We start from the raw sequence: 17,667 nt of genomic DNA, 5'->3' as shown, positions 1-17,667 counted from the left end.
ATTAAACTAATGCACTTATGCAGTTATTTTTCTTTATCCCATCTCCTCTGACAGCATTATCCAATGCAGAAGTGATAGTAATTAGCAGCAACAGTCTTGAAAGCATACGTTACATTATAAAGACATGGACTCTATCATAAAGTCAGCTAGCTTGTCTGCAGTTTTCTTACTGTAGTTGCTGGAAGCTGTAGACATTACATCTTCCAGTGCTGAAAGCTTATCGAAAAACACTTATTTATACAGACAGCACTTGTATGGGTGGATGTATATTCTAAGAATACCATCAGCTGCCGTCCTTCACTGAAAATTTGCAGCCATGCTATTCAGCACAATTGATTTGAATCTGTGCTTGTACTTTGGAAACAGTATGTGTTCTATAAATAAGACTTAACTGTGTAGATGCAGATTCAAATTAGTAATTAATACTTGACCTTATTGGAACTTACCTGTCCAGCTGCCCAAAACAGCTATCTGAAACTTTGAAAAGCCCATCCTCAAAGGACAGAATTCATCTTGCCATCTGAAAAGGTGGTGTTTAGTCTAAGCTACTTGGCTTGTTGTTTGTCTCTGCTCTGTTGTCAAGGGAGATGCATCTCCACAGAGTGATTTGTCCTGTCCCAAGTGGTGCGTCTCTGGCTATCAGGAATGGTCATCCTCTGAAGATGCTAATCTCTTCCTATTCACTGCAGGAGGAATTCTCATAACTAAATGAATCCTGCATATACTCTGGACCCAGCTGTGCGTGACTGACTGACTGACAGCGGTTTCCACTTAGCTAGGTCTTCTACTTTTATTAAGAAAAACTTGAGGTCTCTGTTAGCAAATACAAAATATTAATAGTACTTAAAACCTCCTACTTTCAAAACTAGAAAAGCCTAGTTAAGTATTGCAAAACAATGCTCTACAATTTAACTTTTGTTATAGTCTATGACTCATGAATTTATAACTTAAAAACTCTTAAAAATGTCTAAAAGGATGCTGATACATCATGTCAAGTGCAGTGGTATGTTTCAACCAGATTTTTGCTTTGTGGTTCAGTCAACTTGCTTTTGTTTGAATATTGCTCTTCTGTAAATCTGATTAGCAAAGCAAAGACCTTCTTTACTACAGCCTATTTAGCTTTCAGCTCTTAAAGGAGTAATACATTATATGTTCACTTATCAGAATTTAACGAAGGCAACCAGAAGTCAGCTGTGTAAGACATGAATAATTTCATGGAAGAGCTGCCACTGGCTATATTATACATCTATGTAGCTTATAAAACAAAGCAAATGATTACCATCAATTATAATAACATCATTTGACAACTCTGCAATTAATTTCCTACTCTTAAATAACTGCTGTTGCACAGTGCCAAAGAAAATGCCATGCATTAACTGACTCATCACCAGAGTTGGTGATAGATAGTACAGATGGTAATTTGATTATTCATCTCCAAGAAAATAAATGCTTTATTATGAAAAACTATTCATTTTGGTCTTCAGAAAAAATGGTAAGAGGATACCTTGAGTATCTTTAAACACAACCCCTACAGTAATATACAGTTATTCTGAAGCATTATTTTATTTAAGACTTGTGGAGTAGAGTTGCATGAAAGTCTGCAAACTTTACTATATATCTTGAAAAAGTATTCCATATACGAGATTAGAATATTTATCCAGCAAGAGATCTAAGCTATCTTTCAATAGCTATCAGGATCATTAAATTATGTTTTTTTCTGGGACAATTACAGACCCGTATTTAAAATACAAAGCAAGTACCAATTCTGCCAGAGGTTGCTTGTGGAGTTAATTGTATTTTTGAGCAGACCAACAGACTTCTGTGGAACCCCCTCTAAAATTAAGTATCACCTTATTTTTACTTGAATTAAAGGCAGAATGATGCTCAACGTAAAGTGTTACATGCCAGTGAGCAGCAAAAGCAGCTCTTTTATAAGAACTTGAAGCACTTTCAGTATTGCTTTGTGGTTAATCTTGTATTTGCATTTACTAGGGATATCAAGAGATACTTGATTACTTTGGAAGTAGCACATAGGAGAATATAGTGTGTTTATGCATACAATAAATAAAACAGTTTCATCTTCAGATATCAGTCACACAATTTGCAGTGCATGGGAATAAAAAAAAAAGCAATTCCCTGATTTTCAGAGTGGATAAAGGGAAACAATTTTTATGCGTACAAATTAGTTTGCAAATACCTTCAGGCAGAAATGGAAAGTGAGTAATTCATACTGATTCATTTGTAACTTCAAATACATTGACATACCTCCCCAGAGAAAGCCTGTCCATTGAGTAGGTGCTCTGATCCCTGGCTGTCTTCACTTCCGAAGTGTAACCGGATTTCCTCTAAGCGGTGACTATATGTCATCGGTCCTCCAGAGATGTTGACCAGATGCTCTTTGTCTAATCGTAGCGATACATGTCTCCCTGTATTATACATTGTCCCACTGACCTAAACAAAATGGAGGGGAAAATTTTTTTTTTTCAAAATAATTTGTAAATCCTAGAAACTAGTTATATGTACTTCAAGCTTTAGCTCCTTGCACACCTTCATTTAAATGTAGCAATACATCTTATTGTGAGATGAAATACACAACCTTAGGTTATACTTCAACTTCTGCTTTGAATCTTATGCTGTATATTCAAATATTTTGCTAAATCCATATGTACATATTTTAGCCAGGGGCACATGTTTAACACAGTGAATAGGATTATTGTACTTCTAAATAAGTAGGCTTTTAGAATATTTTTTATGCAAGGTCTGAATAATGGCTTCATTACAAACTTTCTGCACTGAAAATAGGAACATTTCAGCTGACATAAATTATTTAAGTACACTTGAACAAATTTGAAATTTAACTCATTTTTCTTTCTTTTAATATTTATAACAAAGTTACCCAAAAGTAAAGGTGCTGCAAAAAGCAGAGATATCATTATTCATAAATAGGGAGCCCTGCTCCTACTGGAGCCGCACGTAAAAACTTTCATTGTCCTCCTCTGCAAGTCTCTTTGTTTGGTTATGAATATCTTATGTTTACAATTGCCAGACATTTTAGCCATAGCAGTAGAGAATTAATTACAATTTGATTACAGATTTCTAGTTCCTATTACACCTCAAATAGTTGTAACGCCTGTCAAGATTCATCTTTATTTTTAAAATGACTGAATGTTGTGCTTCATTTGCAAACTGATTTACAGCTGCTGTAATGAAAAAGAAAATGATTGGGGAAATTTCTCATATGGAATATAATTCTGTCATAATTTCCACTGTCGTAGGAAAAGTTCCTATAGCAAGAGATTTCTTAATTTATGCCATTAGAAAGTGAAATATGCCAGTTTGAGTTAAAGTAGAATTGTGATTTATTTAAAAACATTCTGCACGGATACAAACAGTACACTTGGATAACATTCATTTACTTTAAGAAGAGGAAGTGTAGCAATAATATGCTTTGTTGCACTTCAATTTAAAATTAAAGACATTACTATTATGTATTATATCCTACACTACATCAGTACTATAGTAATTAACATTGCTGCAGTGTCATTTTATCTGTAATACTAATTACTGAGTTTAAATGACCTGTTTTCTTGCACAGTATGTTGTAAAAAGTTACACTGAACAGACTGTGCAATAGAACTAAATGGAAGAGATTAAACAGCTTTAGATTGTTGTAGTTTTTTAAATTTTGATACAGATGTTCTATTTTTTGTGTTTATTCCATTTCAAAATAAGCAGTAATAAATTTCTTATGAAAAGTAATAAACACAAATATTCTATTCATTGCAAATAAACCACAATGATCTTATTTATAAATGCTTCTTAGTTTTTCTGCTTGACTTTGCATGCATAATAATTAAATACCAAGTTTAATAGGTGGAGGAAGGTTAGTTTATTGAATTCCGTTTCACTATGCTGCATACGAATGACATAAAATTGCTAATCATAAGTAACAAATGTAGTTTAAAAACAAATAGGGGAAAATGGTTTAAAGCCTCTTATTCACATTTGGAAACTCATGCTTCACCGAACACCCGGTTACATTTAGCAACTATGCAAAATACTCAGAATTCATTTTCTTACTTAAATTGGTACAAATCTCAAATTAGGTTACCATTATTTTCCCTCTCAAGGTAAAAGTCACCCAAATAACCCCTAATATGAATCAAATAACTCTCTGCAGAGCAGAGAGGGGAAATGATGAGAGACAAATTCATGAACAGGAGGAACGTTTGTCTGTCTCATTTGCCCCCTCATAAAAACGCAGTGCTTGTAATGAGATTGTATTGACTGTTTTAAAGCAGAACTTCCCTACGTAACGGCAGATGAAGAACACCAGCAATGCAGTGCAGTACCTGACATGCCTCATTTCTAACCTGCAGGGAGGGAGGAACACTTGAAGTGAGACTATAAAAGTGTCCTGCATGGGCACGTAGACTTGTCACCAGGAAGGACAAAATCCAAGATCTTCAATATGAAAAATGCAAGGTCTTGCCCTTTCATCTGCCCCCTTAGGTTTAAGTGCAGTACTAGTTCTCTTGTTGTGAGCATGTGGCCGAGGGAAGAGCAGCCACACAGACCAGTTTAGATTCAGGACTAAATTGTACCTGATGTGCCCATGCCTATTCCTTTTCTTGAGAGAAACTGCCCAACTTTTAATGGACACTTCTTTTATGGGCATTTGATTACTACAAGAAGAATAGAAGTGTCATGTTTGCCATCTACTCAGATTACATCTGAATGAAAGATTGAAATGTTTAGGAACCTTTTCTTTATTTGTTTCTGGAGACTTTCTGACTTGCTGAGAGTGTATAGTAGGCTGCGCTTGATTATGGGAAGTACCACTGTAACGCTATGTGGAATTCTTTATTGCAGTTCAGGATAATGCCTGTTCTTATACAAACCCAATATCTTATCACCTTTAAAAATGTGCATTTCAAGTATAACCATTTACTGTTGTAGGACATAGTATCCCATAAGTGCAATCACCTTCTGTTTGCAAGCTTGAAGTCCACAAATGCATTATAGTCAGTAGGAAAGTGTCATGCAAAAAACAATGCAAGAAAAAGAAGTGGCCTCCCCTTCTTTTCAGCAGAAAACAATGCATTGTCTTTTCATTATGTGCAGTTTTAACTGCAACGGGAGAAAAAGAAGGTTCTGATCTTATCCACAATGTGAACCTCCTGATAAAAGAAGGATTTTCCATATTTTATGGTACTGAGCCTTTACAGTGATGGTGCACTGTCATTTTAGAACATCAAACTGGGTTTTTTATGTGGAAAGCAAAGTTGCATGTGGTCTTGTAAAAGACCACAGGCACAGAACTTAACGAGGAGGTATTTTCTGTATTTTGTACACTCTCCTACAAGGTAACCAGTACAAAGACGGCGGGTGCTTTATGGGAAAGATGTTGACTCTGCCTGGTACAGTCAACAATACCTGCTACTCCAGAAAGTATAGTATTTATTTTTTTTAATACTGTTCTATGGCTTGGATAAAATGTTATAGGGTGGTTTAAAAGGATAATATAAAACAATCTGGTAAGATCTAAATAACTATTTCCATAACGTGTCAGACTAATCCTTGTTGCTAAGTCCTTCACAGTGATGGCGTCTGTGTTGCTTCTTGCTCTGCTATTAAGTAATCTTTTTGTTCTGCTTTTCTGTTTGACTCTATATAAAGATGAAAACATAGCAAACAAGCTTGGGGAAAAAAAGAGCACTAAATCTTGCCCTCCTGTTTTTCAAAAGGATCAATATTCACATTTATCTTATGCACTAGAAATGAGACTATAGTAAAGAAAACATACATTAAAATGTCAGTAAAAGCTTGTCTGAGAAACGGTGAAATCCAACATTGTCAGATTTAATGATCATACCACATTCTTAGTTGACCCCCTTTTCCTCATACCTTAAGAAAGGTTTTCAAACAGGTGATTTTCCTGTGGCAAAATCCCCAGTAGCACAGAGCGTGCTGATGGACTTCAACCTTAATTGCAGAATAGTTCAACTTTGGTAGACTTTAATTAAATTATTAACATATTCCTGATGCAGTTATTTTCTATTTAATCTCATTCATTTTAATTCTTGCTTCACAGAGCTTTGCGCACATAATTCCCCAGCAGCATTATTCTCTCTCTTTATCTTGATGCAAGACAGCCACACAGGCACATGCTGCTAATGTATTCTATACTACGTTTGTAAGTAAGGTCTGAATACTCATGTGGTATCTATGTTATAACCTGCTGGTCCTATGATCACAAAAAAGTCCCAGTTCTGCTCTTGGAAAAGTGGAACACAAGCAAAGTCAATAAAAATGCATACCTAATAAACACAAACTCTTCAATGCATGTTTATCTTGAAACTCTACAGACCCTTATGACCATTAGGAAAAAAAAAACCCCAAACAATCCCGCAACATCTTTTTCCTAATGATGTTCTTTAACCCTGCATTTGTGGAAGCATTTTTGTTGTGTCCTAGGTAACTGCATATCTTGTTCTCTTTCTTTTCTTCCACTAGTCCTGAACCAAGTATTTTTCAGAACTTCCTATGTGGCCTACATCTTTACATTAGTCTGGTTAAAATAGCCTTCAAAATCCTGAGCGGAAGTGACAGAAAAAGAAGCCTGTTTCAGGGCAAAGCCATGCTAGAAATGTAAGCAGGGAATGCAAGAGGAAAGGAGAAGGAGCTGAGATGGATTCTTTTGCCTTTCACTCCCACGCTACGTTAGCAGTTCACTGTCACCTTTCTTCAAGGGGTAGCACAGGCTCGCTGCTTCCTAGGGGCCTTTACAAAATAGCGAAAGAGTGCATTTTGGATTTATTCAGGTAAGAGAGGTCTGAAGATTTGTTCCCAGAACATTTTTAAACTTGTATCAGTACCTGCAGCACTGAATGTAAGGAAGCAAGAAAATCAATTGTGTATGGCTGCGGCTGTGGTGTCCTTGGATCTCATCTGCAATATTAGATGTTCCTTTCTTTAGGGTGAAAATAGATACAGTCCAAAGAAGGCCTAGTACTGTGTAGGGAAGCACATCACCAAGGATTGAAGAGTGTTTTGAAGGTGTCATAGTGCCCCAGTTTTATATCCTGCAATAATCAAGTTTCTATCATCTGCCACCTGGCTACCATATTTTCCTCTTGGAGCCCTATATTCCAGCAGAAGAGGAAAGCAGCTCTGCAGGCTCAGGGAGTGGAGGGCTTTCCTCCCCCGCTGACAGCACCTGAACCACCAATGCCACATTGGCACACAATGTCATTTCGATATCCACGTAGTGACAGCAGTGGGTGGCCTGGTGCACGCAGCATGGATCCAAAGGGACCTGCAGTTGCTTTTCTGCTCAACTCCTCTCCCTAGCAGGTTCAGGGAGGCACAAGTGCTCCATGGAAACATTAAAACATTAACACTAAAATTAAACTGTTCCTAGCATCTGCCATCTAGGAGTCTCAAAGTGCTTAAAAAATTGCAAAAATAAATCTGCAATTGTCTTTTGGCTCACTGGGGTAAGTCAACATTAATGCCGGGTTGTTTTATTTTCTTCCTGACACTTAGATCATCCTATGCAAAATTTCACTCTGTAGCTCAGGTCACCTGAACCTGAGTTTCTAAGCGCAGTGATAAACTGAATCATGTTTTTCCAAGTCCCTCAAGCAAGTTCCTTTTTTTAAATGTTTTTGGATTGTTGTTCACAGTATCTTGACCAGACCATATTCTGTGATATAAAATACTGTCCTCATTGATTTAAATTGATTGTACTGTAGTCAGTACCTTATATCTCTCTCTGTGCAAAGCAGAGACTGCTTCAGGGTTTGCAAACAGAGTTTACGTAGACTTCAGGGCAAGTCTGTGATTTGAAATCTGACTTTAGGGACAGTGACGAAGCATTGCACCAAACTAGAATTTCAAATGTAACCTCCTAAGGCACACTCCTTAGTTCTCTGCAGCAGAATTATACGCCTTTATTTCAAAGCAATGGCTACACAAGAACATTTATTTTCTTCATATTGTGCTTATGGCATCCAGTTAGCTTTAAAAGAAGTTTTATGCTGCTGTCTTGATTTTCTAGCTGTTGTTAGAGGGGACCCAAGCTGCAAAATAAAATGATTTTACAGAGATGTTATTCTAAGTTATTTGACAGTTGTTTAAAAAGGGTATTCTTTTTTTTAAAGTCTTCTCTTAAAGAGATTGATATAATCAAATAGGAGACAATTGTTCTATAGATTTTTTCCCAACTTCTGAGAGCTCTTCGCTGGTCCTGCAGTATTCTCTGTGCGTGTACATACATAGACACATGCACACAGACAAGAACTTTTTAATTGTATTTAAACAATTGTTTTCTACAGAGCATTCAATTTTATTTAAGTGCATTTGATGAATATTTTTACATCTGTAGATTTGCCTATAAATGTCTCAGGCCCTTAGATATAGATACATATTCAAAGTATTTCGTGCTTTATTTTTGAAGGTAATATTAAGGCAAATTCCTGCTGTTTCCCGCACGCTTTCCTTGCTGCCAGCAGAGAGCACTGTTGACCCATCCCATATAGCTTTCACCTATATACCACGGGGACTTCCGCAGCCAGGAAGAAAATTAAAACTAATCTTTTTTGTGTGACACGACTGTAATCTGTGGCTTTAGATTGAGAAGTGTTTTCAGCTGGGGGACAGAATTGTGGGGTCTGCTGCATCAGGCAAGCAGGTTTCTAGTCTACAAGGAGTGTTTCGAGGGCGCAGGCTCAGCAGGTTGCTTGAAAGCCATCAGATAAGCAAAATACCCAGAGTGCCTTTTCTGGCAAGAATCCAATAGATCTTATGTTGTGTTTATGAAAAAACAAAAAAAAGTCGAGGGGAGAATTAAAGATAAGGAAATACCAGAGTTTTGATACAGTGGCACTTACTGGGAGGGAGCGGCAATATAACTGCTGAGCTTTGAAGAACTACAGGCATCATCATCAATATTTGATTAAAAAAGGCCTGTGTGAAAAATGTAAAATGTAAGAGAAGTGTAAAGATTAAAATCATCTTTTCATCTTCTTAGTTGAAAAGTTTTAAGAAGGAAATGATGTTAATGAGCCCAATTAACCCATTTACCTGCCTAATGTAATGTGTTATGTATCCGCATATGGCATGAGACGCTTTTTTTTTGCTTTTTAAAGCACCGTTTTCAGAAAGAATCTTTCCCATTCACTGCTCTGCAGTTTTGCCTGTTTACTTCCCTTAAGTGACTGATCTGTAAAAAAACTTGGAGCAAACCTCATAAATTAAGTATTCTGGCTTACTGGCTAATGAGCACAATATGTCAATTTTCAGTGATCAAAATAATGTGCTTCAATAATGTATACACCATTCTGTAAAAAAATATAATTTGAATAGAGGACCCGCAGGGTCATGGTTAGTCTGAGATAATTATATGCCACAGGATGTGAACGATTGAAACTGCTCCTAGGACACTGGTAATACCCCACAGAGTCTATATGCCACATGCTGCCTTTTAGGGATAATAAAGTGCTTTACTGTATTTCTACTACTCCATTAATGCAATGATTTTTGCTTGCTAGTAATTATCAAGTCTAAAGCAGATGTAGCCAAGTTTATGGTGTCTAGCATTAATAATTGGTGTGTGTTGATGCTAGCTTTACAGTGAAATTGTGCTCTCCTTAATAAAAAATATTCCAATTGCATTTAAACCATATGTAGTAGGTGAATTTCATCCCGGAACTTTCACTGAATTTTTTAAAAATTAAAATCAAATTATTGAAATAGGCAAGCAGAAAAACTGGCTTCTGTGTCTGGACAAGGGATCTGCTTCCACCAATGCTGGCTGAAAGCCTGAGGGACCAGTAAGGCCTTTAAGTGGGGGATAGGTCTTGATGCTGAGATCTGTCTGCATGGAGGGATCCATTACATACTATTTGGAGTGAAAAAAGAAATAATGAAGAATGCTTTGCTATAGGAAAGCAGACTGGATCTCAGTGTTCATTATCTTCTGCTCTGTAGTATCTTGAAACCTGAATATTTGCAGGCAAACTGAAGTCATGGAAGAGGAATGTGTGAAAACACGTTATGTTGCAATGTGACTTTAAGAGACCTCTGCATGCAGTTACCTAGCAGAAAGGCAACAATAATCACAGGTATCTTCAACCACGTAAAATGGTGTAGGGATTAAGTCAAGTTCTTTGTGGTTGAATGTAGAATGGGGCACAGTCTCCATGCTGAGACCGCTGTCAGTTTTTTTTAAAATAAATACTATTAGTGCTTCAACAGCAAACACAGATGTGTCTTTACTGTGGTAAATTCTGGAGTGACTTTGGTTTATTAGCAGAGAACTCAAGTTCATTTTTGAAGTGTCATGTGCCTGTGTTATGCTCTAGTGCTTAAAAAGGATGTTTTCGGGCATTCTAAGCTAGACTTAATGCTGTATGATTGCAGAACTAGACTCAGCAATTCACAGTCCTGTGTTTCTGTAGCCACCTTTTTACCACTGATGACAAGTCTCATCCTGTGCTGTGACACAGTTCCAAGCATTGTATGAAGGAGGGGAAAATTGCATTTGCGTGCTCCTTTTAGTTCATTAACCTTAGTTTAGAATTAGGCTAAGTCAATAAGTAATTGAGAGAATAACTGGGGCTTGGAGAACTCATTACCCTAATTTAGTCTAGCAATCTGTAACGAGATTTTAGTTTGAAGAATCTGCATTAAAAACTGTGTTAAGGATAATTTTTGTCTCTGACAAAGGCATGTCAAAAGAGCTGGCTTTTTAAAATCTGAAGGCTTTTACATGAATTTTCAAAAGATTGTAAATGGTACAGAAGCCTACAAACTTGTGAGAAATCCAGATAAATGAAAAATTACTCTTTCTATTTTTTATGTGTGTTTAAAATGTAAAATTGAGTATGTTAAAGTCCCGAGGTTCTAATTGAGTCCTTTTTTAGTGAGTGGTATTGAGATGCACCGACCTTTGGTAGCTGCCTGGATTTCAGAGCTCTTCTTTCAGAGAGCTCTTTAGTTGAAATGCAGAGGTTTTCCACTGGAATCCAGATCAGATGGAAATTTATAGAGTGTATATTGAAATGAGTGTGTTTCACTTTCGTTAGGTTTTCCATATAGTAAGACAGACTTTAGACACTAGATGCTTAAGATCTCATTTGATCAATTGCATACTAATAAATGTATTCAGACTTCAAAATAGCTTTATTTTGCTTGAACATTTTCTTCAATACTTTTGTTCCTAATGCACCTTTTAAAAGAAATTCCCTTGCTGAACAGATGAGATGTAGCTAGTTGATAGATTTAAATTCTTTTTTTAAACTGTTGGTGTATCTTCTACTTTACTATTTGTACTTAGTATTAACAAAAAGGCTGCACTAAATTAATCTGGGATGTATCTTTCAAGCTAAGTGCTCAAATAACACTGTAGTGTTGTGTAAATTATTAACATACTACTTTATTTACTTGTATCTATATATCTTTGTATGTATATAGGCGCATCTCTAAATATGTATGTGTTTGTATATATACATATACAGAAATAAAATCTTCTCGTTTTCACTAACTTCTGTGAATAGAAAGAGAAAGAAAAATGTCTGTGCTCACACAGAGGCCTAGATTAGTAAGTTGGCAAAACCTCCTTGCTGTTGTGCAGCCAGAGCATTAGATTGCTGTCTGAATGACTGAGAAGCATGCAGCTTTCTGAGCAGGGCAGAGGATGTGCTTTCAACGTTCATCTGTTTCACACAGCAATCAAACCAGATCATGATTAAGGTTAGTGATACAATTTTACAAGGGCCAGAAAACTCCGTTTGTTGTAGTTCTTTATTTCTCCAATTCTTTTGCTGCCAGGAAGTTCTAAATTTCTGCACCTATTAAGTTTTCATAAACCCTCTAAAACAATGAAGTGACCACTGCTGCTCTTTGAAATCCTCTGACGGCTCTAGCCACGAAGTTCCAAGAACGCACAATGTACTGGACCCTGTTTAAGGGAAATTGCAGTGTCGGAGTCATGGTGTGGCCCGAGAAGCATGGTAATGCTTTACTGAATTATAAGTCAGTGGAAATGAAAAGCAGAATCAATAAAACTTAGCTTTTTAGCCATGAAAGGGACAAAAGTTTTATCAGCTTTTTTAGCAGCATTGTAACAAGTTTTTGAAAGCAGTGTATTTCACAATATCAAGCGGCTTCCCAAATCGCTGCCAAGGAAAAAATGCATAGTTATTGCAAAATAATTTCGTGAGCCCTGTATCTCTGGAGGTAAACTAGTATTTAGATAACTCGAAATTTGACCTCAATAAAATTCATTATGTGTCAAGGCAAATCCTTTGTGGCATGCAAAAATCATGAGCTATTCTGCCTAGTAGCATATTTCACTGGGTTTTTTTGAGCAGCAGAAGAGAGCTGTTTTGTCCTGGTCTGCTTTTTCTAGTTCTTTAAAGAAGGTGAATAAATTAGCCTTTCCTATTACAAATACTACTGTTCCTATTTAACAGAGGACTGTTTTACTTTTCTCATTTTATCTGCCTCAAAAGCATTTGTGTACCTTTTTATGTTGAGAAAACAGTGGAACTGCAGTAAAGGTAGAAATAAAACCAAACAAACCCTATCCTGAACCTATCTTTGCTTTTCCTGACATTTCACTCTATTCCAACACTCTTTTTTTTTCCCCCCTGACAATGCACTTTGAAAAAACCACAAACCACAATTTTTTTAAATAGAACTCCCTAAAGAATTATCACTTCTAGCTTAACTAGAAGACTCTTCTCTGTGTTCCAATATGCCTCTAATTCAAATGTGTCTGAGATTCAGTGTGCAAGTGGGAGGGAAGACTGGGAAATCTGGGCTACAGCATGAACTTGAGCTCCAGGCTGAATGACGCAGAGGCAGACCTCGCCTCCTCTGATGTCTCCAGACCTGGAGACACGTGTTACATGTGCACATCGTCATTCTGGTGGATGTACATACACAGCCCTTTCAGTCAGAAAGCTTCCCGAGACTTCACTTACGAGCACTCTTCTGTCAAGAGACTTTGTGTTTATTCTGCGGGGGTTTTTTTGGTTGCTTGGTTGTTCCCCCCCCGCCCCCATTCCACATTACCTGCTGTGTTTATAGATTGCATGGCTATGGGGGAAGAGCTGTTTCTTTGTTCGGTATTCTAATCTTCTGTACAGCTCCATGTACACTCCAGTTGTGTAAATTAGTATTTTTACAAGTAATCAAAATGACACAAAGCTCTGAATGCCAAGAAGCAGTTTTTTCCTCTTACTTCCAAGCATGTTTTATTCCATGCAGAGTGAAAGACACTTTTCCGCTAGCTCAAATCATAAAGAAATGGTGAGAAACTATTCTGAAAAAGGCTATTAGAGAAACAATTTTTGTATCAAACCAATTTACCATCAGTTCCCCTCTGTTTCCTCTTGGTCACTGTACTTACCAAATTACAGATTTATCTGGCTTTGCAGAAGAGTCCATAAGGAAAAGAGAAAGGGGTTATGGGATAAAGTTAGCTAGGAATCAGCATATGACTAAGTGCTTTTCCAACAGGGATACAATATAGACTGGATAGGATCTTAGCTTTCCAAACAAAAAAGACAAGCTCCTTTAAGGAGTGTTTTTCATATGCATTCTAAAGAGTTTCAAGAACATTTAATCTGTTGAAATAGTAATGTTAACAAGTTCATCTTTATCATCTTCCCAGGAAGAATCTTTTAAAATAGTAGTACATATTCAGTTATGGATCAGCATTCCCATTTATTAGCAATTGCTTTTCTCCTATTTTTTATACCTTTTTCCAGCATGCAAACTGGAGGCTGAATGCTCCCAAATGCCTCTGAAGTGGTATCTTTCCCAATTCCGGGTGTTTGCACATGCACTTGTGTGTTCATATTCCTATTTGTGATGAATTGTATTTGAGAAGTTGAAAGGTACTGAACGTCTTATTTACAATATGAAAACAACCTTCCTCTCTTTATCCTACATGAAGACAAGTTTTAGAGTTCATTCTCACACTCAGATTTGTTGTCCTCTCCTGCAGTAAAGGAAAATACTTTAAATATGCTTATGTTCTTACTAACTAGATAGGACTTAGGCAGAAGTTGAACTGGAGCTTTCAAAAATGAACTTTTGCAGATCAGAATAGTCTTACAAGACTTTAATGAAAATTTCAGCATACTTGGTATTTTTAACAACTTCAAATGCACAGGTTCTGAATAATGGGTCTGCCCCTGAGCTTCTGAAATCTGTGAGCAGTACCAGTTTTTATAATGTAATTGGTGACTGATATAGTCTAAAGTAAAGATGGGAAATGCTTCCAGGCCTTCACTTACAGAAAAATATCCAGTCCCTGATGTAATTTAAAGATTTGTAAGTCTATTGTGGCTTATGTCTTATTATTTTCATACCAACTATTTCTAAAGTATAGATGATGCCTAATAAACAAGTCCTTTAATCATTTTTAAAATGACAAACCTGTTGATAAATTGAATTTTCTCCAACAAGATATTGCTATATTGATTTCAGGACTCCATTTTTAATAAGCAGAGACTGCTCAGAATTGCTTGCTATGACAGTCTTGAAAGTAGGGCATCAACTGACTTGGCAAACGGCTGAATTTATAAGGGAAGTTTTTGCTAGAACTTGAATCCATTATCCTTCTATTGTTGACATTCATTTGCAATAAGGACACTGGGCCAAATCTGCTGCATATATAAACCAGACAGGCATGGGTTTCTGTGGAAGATTTCCTCTTTAAAGGGGTGATTTCAGTCACAAAATTGAATTACATTTACAGCCTTAATGACAACTTCCATCCCTAAGTACAGGCATGTGACTGAGCGAAGGGCTGAAGCTGTTTAACAGGAGCTTTGGTTAGTACGAGCAGCGAACGTGCAGGAGTTTCTAGAGGTAACATAAGATAGGAAGGGTGGAGAACAGCAATGCTTTCTTTCCTAAGTTGGAGCTGACCCACCATAGTGAGGGAAGAAGGATGCCATTTTTCTTAACTACAAAGTTTCCAACAACTGATTTCTTCATGTATAGAAAAATAACTTAAGCATCTTCACCATTTAACAGGCAGATACATTCTTACCTCTGGTCTAGATCATTTTGCTAGAGAGATATGGTACACACAATAATTCAAGATAACATTATGGCTAATCACATTACTTGGAGAGGAAAGGTGATGTAAACCCTGTGGCTAGGTCAACACGTAACATTTAAAAAGTTGCCTGTGATTGCAAAAATATTTTTCATCACTGTTGGAATTCATTTTACTTTTATCTGAACGTACAAAAGCTTTGCATGTGTTAAGGAATATTATGGTGTCTTCAAACAGCTTCTGCTCAGTCTACCTACTGAAAAAGGCTTACTGACTTGAATGACTATTTAGATTAGAATCACAGAATCAGAGATCGCTCTTTGGTTAAATGGGCAGGAGGTTTATATGATGATAGCATATCTGTTACTAAAGCAAGCAAATAAAATGGAAACAATACAAAATTCTTGCACACATTAGACTATAACAAAATACATCTAGGGGCAAGCATCCTAAAATGTTTCAGTTTGAAATAGGAAAATGTTTTTGATATTCTAACTTCCACCTCAAGAGTGAGTGTAGCTTGCGTATTAAAACTGTGGGTTTGTATATATACAAATCCATTCTGGGACTAAAAGCACATACATAATTATTAAAATATATAGGTACCTATTTAGCATGTCTTGTCAGAGATATGTATTCAGGGTATAACACCAGCTTTTTTTCAAAAGCATTCTTTTTTTTCTTTTTTCCTACCAGCTTATGCTTTCCTAGCACAAAAAGAAAAAAAAGACTTGCAATGTAAATTTATAGTGGATAAAGCGTAACAGAACCACCAAGGGATTACTGAGCAAAATGGGATATATACAAGTTGACAACTGACAACATAGTAATAGGTATTGTGTAAAAACCTGAATAAAAATGTTATGGCCAAATCACCTTTAAAGAATTTCAGGTTTCCAGTTTAAATACTGTTGCTTGTCTTTTTCATTTATATATTTAAAAAAAAACCACCCAAACTCCTAAATCCCTGCCTTTCATTCCTCGATGTCCTGTCACAGAAAAGCCAACCAAAATCAAACCAACAGTGTCCAAGATAAAAATTCTACAGTGTAGGCCAAACAACGTTCCTCAAGCTCTGGGCCCTGACGCCATCACACTGAAATGAGGAGGCACAAAGTGACAAATGTCAGTAACTTAATTCCTCCTAGACTGGGACTGCCAGCTGCCTTCTCTAGCTGGTAGCAGCTGAAACCCGTCAAGGCAGTGGAGTCCGTTGGAGGGACCTGCAGCCACATGAAGACTCGTGAACCAGAAGCGGTCCACACATGCTGAAAGTCTGAGAAATACTGATCTAGGTCAACTTTTTCCACATCCAGGCACCTTTGCAGACATGAGCTCATTCTCAGAAGTGCTGAGTAAACAGAATTCTGTAAGTCATAACATTTCCGTGGAGAGCACTGCTTTAATTCCAGGAAACTCCTAAATATGTCCCTTAGGCTACTGGGAAAATGTTAAACCTAATGTTGTCACCTGTAATTATGTAAAGTGATTTTTTTTGTTTCCCCCCCTTCATCTTTCAGTGACCTGGCTAATTTGGTCTCTTTTTTACTATCCTATAGATATGGGTAGTCAGGACAGTTACAATTGTAAGTCTGCTTTTCCTATAGTACCTGTTCTTATGTACCTCTGCAGCAAGATAAATACATGTGGGAAGGTCCCTAGGGTCTTCTGCTCTTCTGAGTAAAATCATTGTCTGTTCTGTGTCTCTATTCTTGTGGTGTCTGCAGAAGAACTTCTGAATGCTTTCTGCAATTTGCTGTCTGAAAGATACCGAAATCCTGACAAAAGCATGTAGCACAGAAATGTGTGTGTTCTACCCAACTGAAAGTTGCTTCATCCAAGCTAGCGAACACATTTTTTTCCTGATCAAGGCTGTGGGACAGGTTATGAATTCTCAGCTGAATGTGGATCTGGTAGTGCTGTAAAAGCATATGACACAGGAACAATTCAAAACACAGTCAGCACTGACCTACCTTTGCTTCCGAGTTTGAAAGGATGAACGCACCGTTCTGTATCTCTACTGTAGTTACAGCCTGATATTCTCCTACTGAAATCAGCAAAAGCAAGATCGGGTGACAGTTGCCCAGATAGCTGTAAACTTGACTAACACCTTACTAAAAAAACTCCCTATTGTTATGGAAAATTCCCGTTTAACTGTAGAGAAATCTAGAAGCTTCTCTAGAAAACACTGAAAAAAGCCCATTATGATCCTTCTATAAGATCCTGAAACTATTTTGCTACAGAATTTTATAGGGACAGAATTTTCTAACGTGCCCAAATTGGGAGACTTCAGATTCTGCTACAGGGTATCTGTGGAGGAGGGTGTTAAAAAGTTCAGTAGAAAGGATTAATACTTGTCTTGTTAAGACTACAGGGCTTCACCATTCAGCATGCACTGCTGACTGTCTTGCATCTGTATTTATTATGTTAGTAGAAGAGGCCTATCCATTTATTTTCTGTATTCACATCATAAATTAGAAGACATGATACCATTAACTAGTAAGGAGAAAAATCCACCTTTTGATTACAATTGGATAACCAATATGTACTCAAAATATCTCTCTGCAGTATTTTTGTTCCTATTC

At 36.9% G+C, this 17,667-nt stretch overlaps 1 protein-coding gene across 8 annotated transcripts in view; it reads right to left on the bottom strand.

Moving 5' to 3' along the window:
* Nucleotides 1-17,667, bottom strand: part of CA10 (carbonic anhydrase 10) — a 203,577-nt gene that overhangs the window by 43,800 nt on the left and 142,110 nt on the right. For 7 of the 8 annotated variants that reach the window (XM_075770469.1, XM_075770468.1, XM_075770462.1 and 4 more), the window contains one exon: nt 2,266-2,451. The exons of the other annotated variant lie outside the window; for it this stretch is intronic. In XM_075770469.1, coding sequence (XP_075626584.1) covers nt 2,266-2,451 — 186 coding nt within the window. The remainder of the gene's footprint in view (nt 1-2,265; nt 2,452-17,667) is intronic. 8 annotated transcript variants of the gene reach the window in all.

Source organism: Balearica regulorum, chromosome 18 (assembly GCF_011004875.1).
Source record: "Balearica regulorum gibbericeps isolate bBalReg1 chromosome 18, bBalReg1.pri, whole genome shotgun sequence".
Lineage (NCBI taxonomy): Eukaryota > Metazoa > Chordata > Aves > Gruiformes > Gruidae > Balearica > Balearica regulorum.
The sequence above is the reverse complement of the archived record's forward strand: the minus strand, read 5'-3'. Positions and strand labels throughout refer to the sequence as shown.